At 43.0% G+C, this 8,171-nt stretch overlaps 1 protein-coding gene across 2 annotated transcripts; it reads right to left on the minus strand.

Moving 5' to 3' along the window:
- Positions 1-3,044: 3,044 nt before the first annotated feature.
- On the minus strand, positions 3,045-7,065 carry LOC119300892 (ABSCISIC ACID-INSENSITIVE 5-like protein 2). 2 transcript variants are annotated; one of them, XM_037577791.1, is made up of 4 exons: positions 6,931-7,065; positions 4,608-5,401; positions 4,009-4,080; positions 3,045-3,444 (listed from the first exon to the last, which is right to left on the minus strand). In XM_037577791.1, the coding sequence occupies exons 2-4, from the start codon at positions 5,394-5,396 to the stop codon at positions 3,364-3,366; spliced, it is 942 nt and encodes a 313-aa protein (XP_037433688.1). In that variant the 5' UTR covers positions 5,397-5,401; positions 6,931-7,065; the 3' UTR covers positions 3,045-3,363. The 2 variants fall into 2 exon arrangements, with proteins under 2 accessions (XP_037433688.1, XP_037433687.1); XM_037577790.1 differs by having other exon boundaries at positions 4,608-5,531; positions 6,931-7,063.
- Positions 7,066-8,171: the final 1,106 nt, after the last annotated feature.

Raw genomic sequence — 8,171 nt, forward strand, 5'->3', positions numbered from 1 at the left:
GGGGGGGGAGGGGCGCGCGGCTGCCCCTTGGCCTCCTCTCCTCTTCCTCCACTAGGCCCATTAAGGCCCAATAGGTTACCGGGGGGTTCCGGTAACCTCCCGGTACTCTGGTAAAATGCCGATTTCATCCGGAACACTTCCGATGTCCAAACATAGGCTTCCAATATATCAATCTTTATGTCTCGACCATTTCGAGACTCCTCGTCATGTCCGTGATCACATCCGGGACTCCGAACAACCTTCGATACATCAAAACATATAAACTCATAATGAAACTGTCATCGTAATGTTAAGCGTGCGGACCCTACGGGTTCGAGAACTATGTAGACATGACCGACACACGTCTCCGGTCAATAACCAATAGCGGAACCTGGATGCTCATATTGGCTCCTACATATTCTACGAAGATCTTTATCGGTCAAACCGCATAACAACATACGTTGTTCCCTTTGTCATTGGTATGTTACTTGCCCGAGATTCGATCGCAATACCTAGTTCAATCTCGTTACTGGCAAGTCTCTTTACTCGTTCCGTAATATATCATCCCGCAACTAACTCATTAGTTGCAATGCTTGCAAGGCTTATAGTGATGTGCATTATCGAGTGGGCCTAGAGATACCTCTCTGACAATCGGAGTGACAAATCCTAATCTTGAAATACGCCAACCCAACAAGTACCTTCGGAGACACCTGTAGAGCACCTTTATAATCACCCAGTTACGTTGTGACGTTTGGTGGCACACAAAGTGTTCCTCCGGTAAACGGGAGTTGCATAATCTCATAGTCATAGGAACATGTATAAGTTATGAAGAAAGCAATAGCAACATACTAAACGATCGTGTGCTAAGCTAACAGAATGGGTCAAGTCAATCACATCATTCTCCTAATGATGTGATCTCATTAATCAAATGACAACTCTTTGTCTATGGTTAGGAAACTTAACCATCTCTAATCAATGAGCTAGTCAAGTAGAGGCATACTAGTGACATACTGTTTGTCTATGTATCCACACATGTATTATGTTTCTGGTTAATACAATTCTAGCATGAATAATAAACATTTATCATGATATAAGGAAATAAATAATAACTTTATTATTGCCTCCAGGGCATATTTCCTTCAGTCTGGTGGAGCAACTGCCGATGAAAATCGCGCCGACTACGGTCATGGCGGACGATGACAGCGTCTTAGATGTCGTTCCCTTGTCGAGGCATCGTCGTTGCAGTCTGCGTCATCTGGCTCGGGATGCTCCAGGGGAAACTCTAGATCTGGGTCTTCCGGATCGGACGATGATGGCGTTTTATCGCTTTCCCTCTTGGGGGCATCGTTTTGGAGCAAGTGATGGCTAGGGGGATGGTGGAGCGGTACTTCATCTCACACATTGATGGCGACGGAGATCGGCGGCATGGCGCTGTGGAGGCTCGGCGTCCGATGCGCGGAGATGGACTCGCGCATGAGGAGGTAGCTGTCTGGCGTCATGGTGACGTCGATGGCAGAGTGGCCAGACAAGGTAGAAGCCTCAATATAATCTGAAGACGGACCTGTGGAAGATGGCGGCAACGACACACGAGTGCGTCTGACCGGATTGTTCCCCAGACCCGGTATGTGGCTCGGCTGGGGTTTCCAGCTTTTGATGTTAGGCTTAGGTGAGTGATTTGGGTAGTGGCCCAGCTAGCATCCCTTCATCATATGGATAGGAGTAGCGGCATATGTTGCTAAGATGGTGGATTCAGATATATTATTTGTAATACTTTGTAAAGTCCTCGAGAATAATCAATAAAGTGGCCATATGCATCTTCCAGATGCAGAGACCGGGGGTCATCATTTTCTAAAAAATGGAGCCTGAGCTCCACTAGCAATTTCGGACTACCACTAGCTTATAGAGGGAAACTCGTTATATTCTCACTGAGAAGAATAACAAAAATAACTAACCACGACGTCTTGTGGGTGTGATGCACCTGTTTTCGCGTGTTTTTCCACTAGTTAATCTGGCAATTCTCTTCTTCTTAATTAATGGGCTGAACCTCAAGGGTTTCAGTTCTTCTGAAAATATAAAAGCAATGTTGTTTAGAAAACCAATAATAATTAAAATAAATAACAATTTTGTTTCTCGAGTACTGAGCACATACACTACAACTAGTGAAGTAAGCACATGTGTGTTCCGTACGTACGTTGTGTGGGTCATCTTGCGGACTGATCATGTGGGTTCAGTAATACAGCCAGAGTCTGGACCTCCTGATTGAATGCCGACCATGTGATATTCATCTTTGACTAATATTGAGAGAAGTGGTTCAATCTAATCTAGTTTAAGTAGTGCCATGTCATGTGATCAGATCACACATTCACATTTGTTCTCCATAGCACACGAAGAATATACAAGTATCTGCATAATTCATAGGCCAATTCTCATTTATTTATTTATTTTCGATTAATGGATTATCAAGCCCTAACGCCTCCAGTTTTTGAAAAAAAAAGGTTCGATGCCCAACACTTACGAATCCAGGAAACTCCATATGAACTTCACATAAACAGCTCAATTTCCGGCAGGATTCAAGACAAGTCCTCGCACTCCAAACTAGGGGACCGATTAGATAGATCTCATATTCCCATGGCATGAGCTCAGGAAAATGGAGGGAAAATTGACATGATCCGAATCAGAGTAGTACTGTTTTTACCTTTTTTTGGCCGGCACACTATTTCATTGTGTTATTTCTAATACCAAAGATGCACATTTCGATACGTGCTATAGAGAAAAGAGAGCAAATAATGCTCATACAGTACTAGCTTGGACTCTCACATGGAGGAGGCTGGCCATGGACCATCTGTCTCTCAAGTCCCAAGTCCACAGACTAAGCTTGACCAGCTAATAATTGGCCAAGTTAACTGCCCAGATGCTTCTTCTTCCACCTCCTCATCAATCATTGAGACGTTCTTGGGTCTTGGCCCTTTTCCCTTGGACCACAATGGTAGATGGCAATGGAACATGGAACATGGGAATGACCGCAAGAGGGACTTTCTTAGGTGAACATTCTCTTCCCGCTAAAAGACTCTGAAAGCAGATACAGGGTTCATTGAATTTACCATGCGGCTACAGAGGTTACAGCAGCGAAAACTTACAGCAAGTATTAGCAAGAAACTTCGCAGTACGATCCATACACTGGGATCCGTGCCGCAAGAATATTTGCAACAACCAGATTTACAAAACCTGAAACCTAAGGGCCGGGAGGACATTTCACAAGATTGTTGGGTGTCCTAGGCCTTTACAAATTACAAGCAAAGCAAACTGCACACACTCCATAGATACATGCGAGGAGAAAGCAAAAGAGCGATCAAAATCTACCAGAAGCCTGTACTCTACACACAATCAGAATGAGGTCGATCTCGTTCTCCGAAGATGCCTTTTCGGTTCTGGAGGGGGCGCGGACTTCAATAACATGTCCAACTCCTGCAAGCAAATGCGGTGAAACATCGTTGTCGTCAATAAAGAGGTGAATGGCAATCACTAGATAAATACAGGCTCACACTTTCAATAGCACATAGCAGCAATTGCTGGTTCTTGGTCAAACTGCACCAAGTATAATGTACTTGTGTGTTATTCGTATTCATGTGAGAAACCAAGAGGCAGATCTTGAAAGCAGAAGAACACGGAAATATAATTCTTTCGGCAGAAAATTTATATACTCAACGAATATTTCTTTCAGCACATCATGCTTCTATGCTTATTCTTGCAGCCATGGCTTCATGATACCACAGGTGCACCGAGTATTTGAGAAGTACATCCAAAGCGATGCTTTGATTTTTTTTTAATCACCAACAGAAAAAGGAGACAAAGGTGTAAATTATTTGGTGAAACAGGGCACGCCGGTGCGTGCTTGCACTAAAAGTGCAAACTATACAGATGAAGCAGGAAAACATTGGAAAAAATAACAGTAGTAAATTAAACAAACCTCCACCAAACAAATCTAAAGGAAATTAAACAGGTTATGTACAGAAAATGAGCATGATCTACCTTCTCTCTCTTCAGCCTCTTGTTCTCCTCTTCCAGACAAGACAATTTGCATTCGAGCTCGTTTGTGTAGGCCTAAATTTCATACAAAAAAGTTCCCAAAGTTAAAAATTAGTTTTGATACAAAGAAATATACCCAGTGCTGCCGTGAATTAAGATAAACCCAGAACAGAAGTAATCATACAATGAGTAAATTAGGGGTTATGTAGGTGCAAAATAGACAAGCTAACATATTATGGTGTAGTAAGATAAATCCAGAACAGAAGTAGTCCTTCAATGAGTAAAATAGGGGGGTTATGTAGGTGCAAAATAGGCAAACTAACCTATTATAGTGTGTTCTAATCTAAAGAGGGGATGTTAGTTCTGTTCTTGTGCAGAGTAACCAAATAAAGGTCTTTCTTACAAAAAAATTAGCTTTTGGGAGTTGTGCTAATTAGAGATTGCTTGCTAGGCTCCTTGCTAACTGGATCCTACATGAGAGCTAATTCACTTTTTCCTCTATTAGTATGTTTCTAAATCTCATAGAAGCTTTTGTATCATTCTAAAGTGCTAAACAAGTTCTATAGTCATGACTTGAATCGTAAAGAGTCAGAAAAATAAACCTGTTTCCTAGCTCTTGAACGTGCAGCCGATTCTCGGTTCTTGATCATCCTCTTCTGCCTCCGATCAGCAACCTTGTATACCACATCCTGGGAAGACATTCTCTTACGACTAGGACTTTGAAGATCAGAAAGTTCTAGAGATGACGAAATACTCATTTGACGATCTGGGTAGATGGAATCCATTGTCGAAGGGATTGCAACACTCAACGGTTGCGCAATCGACTGACGTACAATATACGCATCAATTGCACTTGTTCCCTGTGGGAAATCCTGCACTCTGGTCATCAAATGAGCACTTTCTCCAGTTCCTACAAGATCAATTAACTCCTCGGCATCCTTCTGATACTGCCCAGTAACAATGCCAGCCCTTTGCAAGAACTCCTCAAGTGTTATCTCCCCAAACGACATCTGTGCATCACAACCTGAACTCCTTTTCTCATCATCACTACTCTCCTCTTCCTGCTGGATGTCTCTCCAAATTTCATCCACTGTCTTCTTGCTCAATGGTAGGGGCACAGTAATGCTGCTGCCCTGACGTTCCAAACCAAAAGCTGACGTGCTTTGACTGCCTGAATTCCCAGCGCCATTTGGTAATGGAAGGTTCTTCTCATCTGGAAGCACACTCCTCACAAAGTCATCAAGGTTCATACTAAGAAGTGGCGCACCAAGGTGGCTTTCAACCTCACTGAGGGTGAGGTTATAGAGAGAGCCTTCCCTGACTAGTGTCTGAATTTGGGCCCTGTTCCGCTTCTTGCCTGTGATGGCGGTGCCACCGCCTTCAGAGCTCATTTTGCCTGTTTTATGTTTGACCAATGACACTATTGATGATCAGTCGTTGATAGCATGAAACAGTAAGCTTTCTGATTTTGGTAATCCTTGTGCAAAAAATATTCAGATTTTGATTAATTCAAGCAGGCAATCTTACTGCAATATGGAAAGATTTAATTAAGATCCAATATACATATGATAGAGCAAGCTCAGAAAAATTATCAGTTAGTGAAGAATGTAGTTCAACGTGCACTATCATATGTATTTTGTCCAACTTCGAATTCCAACAAATAAAAGATAAAGGGCAACCCGTCCAAAAAATTGTACACTGATGGTTGTGACTGCTGACTAGACACTAAACTCAAAACTGAAACCAAACCCAAAAGGCAGGTGCAACCTTATCCTAACCCACTGACTTGAAGAAGGAAAAAATGAACCAAACAACAGGAAAGGTACAAATAACATATATGATCCTATACGAGAAAAGAATAGCATAATCATTATGAAATACTGCAAATACACTTCCTAGGGAAAATTCATATGGCACCAGTGAGGCAGTGCCACAAAATCTCAGGTGGGACCATTCTTCATATACTGTGCTGCGCGAATAACTTTGTACATAGATCATGGGATTAAAGTATGGACATGCAAATGGTCAGAAAGCCAATTTGTGTGCCGCACCTAAAAATTGTATGCTATTTTACTCTCTCACTCTTTTTTTTTGTACAACACACAAATGAACATGTTTTTCGGAGAAAAACTGTTGTTCATACTTCATGGAATGTACACATGAGTTCTTTTTCAAATGTCGAACATCATTTTGAAGCATCAATGAAACTACTTCCATAGATTGGAGACAAAAACCTCTGCGCCCAAGTCATAAACTGAGTACTGGACTAACATTTGGCAGATTATCACCAGGGGGTAAAGTTAAAGAAAATGAAAGGCCCATAGATTATGGCTGTAGGCAAAAAATTAACACATCCTCTAAAATTATAGAGTTTCAAGCAGTAGAAAAGAAAGCACGCCTGCTGACACGAACTTCCTCCGTTCCAAAATAGATGACTCAACTTTGTACTAACTTTGTACAAAGTTGAGTCATCTATTTTGAAACGGAGGGAGTAGAAAGTAATACGGCAGCAAAAGGAATAAAATTATCAGCCAAATATACATCTACCGGAGACCCAAAACTCTAAAGTCTGAACCAGAAAGGCACAATCATATATACTAGTAGAACCTAAAGAAACGGATATACAGATCATGGCAATTCTAAATTAAATTAGTGGAGCACCAGTCTATCTCATCGCAGCCCGCAATTGCTCAAAAGCGGACCGCATAAAACGCCCGAAACCCCCAAACAAGCAAGAAATCGGCGAATTCCGCTTCATTCCCAGGACGAAATGAAACCTACGCTAATAGCACGTCACTGGATTCCGAGTAAAATGTGCTAACTGATCCAATTCCAATCCAACGAAGCACGCCATGATGGATCAGCGGAACAAATTGGCCCGGGTGCGGGGAAAGACAACAGAGCTGATTAGGATCAGATACTAACTTGGAGAAGCAGCGCGATGCCTGCAGGGAGAGGATAATCTGCTGCTCGGTGCGCGATAACTCCGAGGTATCGAGAGTGGAATCTTGCTCCGCGCGCACAGAGATGAGAAAAGAGAGAGAGAAAGGGAAAGCACCGGAGAATATATTTCTCGCGTGAAGACGAAGACGACGACAGGTAGAGAGTGATGGCGGGCCCTAAGACGTGGACGTGTGTTACTTGGGCCCAAGGTGTGCTTTGTTTGGGCTGGATCTAACCAATCCGGTAATTATCCAGAAACCCAGAGCCCAAAAGAATGTCGGTCCGTTTGACGTGCAGGCTTATGTTTCTAAGTCGACTCAGAAAAAAAATTAGGCATGGTCCACTGCATCTTCTTTTTCTTTCTCCTCCGTGTAGCCACCGGTCCCCCCATCGCTTGATGGGGCATGAATCTTCCATCTTCTCATCTCCTTTTTCATCTGGTGACCTCGTCCGGCGAGTCGCATTCCCACCACTGCATTTCCACTCTCAGGATCGTTGGCATACAATGCTAGAAGCCACCGTGAGACTGGGCCAGGGGAGGGAGTTGCGAAGCCGGTTCCTCCCTCCCATGTCTACTCTGCGAGGGGAGGTGGCGTTGTTGTAAGCCTGTTCCTTCTTGTTATTTGTTTATTTTTGGTTTTGCATGACATCAATATCCGCGGAGGTCAAAATACGTTGTCGGTTTAACATGATTTTTTTGGGCAACAAGGAGTGTTGTAAGTTTTAGGAGAGATCGAGACGAGCCGCGAGGAGCCCAGGGGTGGCCGCGCCCCCTCGTCCGTGTGGGGCTCACAAACACCGCCTTGACCTGATTCCACTGTCATAATTCCCTATAAATACTGAAACCATCCGTTGTGCCCCTAAAAGAATTTTTATCGCCGCCGCAAGCCTCTATTCCAAAGAGATAGCATTTAGAGCCCTGTTACGGAGCTCTACGGGAGGAGGAAGCCATTCCCGAAGCCATCTTGATCAACCTTGTTGCCTCCATGACCATGTGTAAGTAGTTCCTTTAGGACCCACGGGTCCATAGTAGTAGTTAGATGGTTCTCTCTTTCTCTTTTGGATCTTCAATGTCATGTTATCGTTCTTGATCAAGATCAACTGGATATAATCAATGGTGTGTTTGTTGGAAAATGATGAATTCTCACTTTATGATCAGATTGTTCACTTAATTCAATTGAATCTATTTGGACTTTATGCCACATAATTAAATAGTTTTGTAA

Source organism: Triticum dicoccoides, chromosome 5A, assembly GCF_002162155.2.
Source record: "Triticum dicoccoides isolate Atlit2015 ecotype Zavitan chromosome 5A, WEW_v2.0, whole genome shotgun sequence".
Lineage (NCBI taxonomy): Eukaryota > Viridiplantae > Streptophyta > Magnoliopsida > Poales > Poaceae > Triticum > Triticum dicoccoides.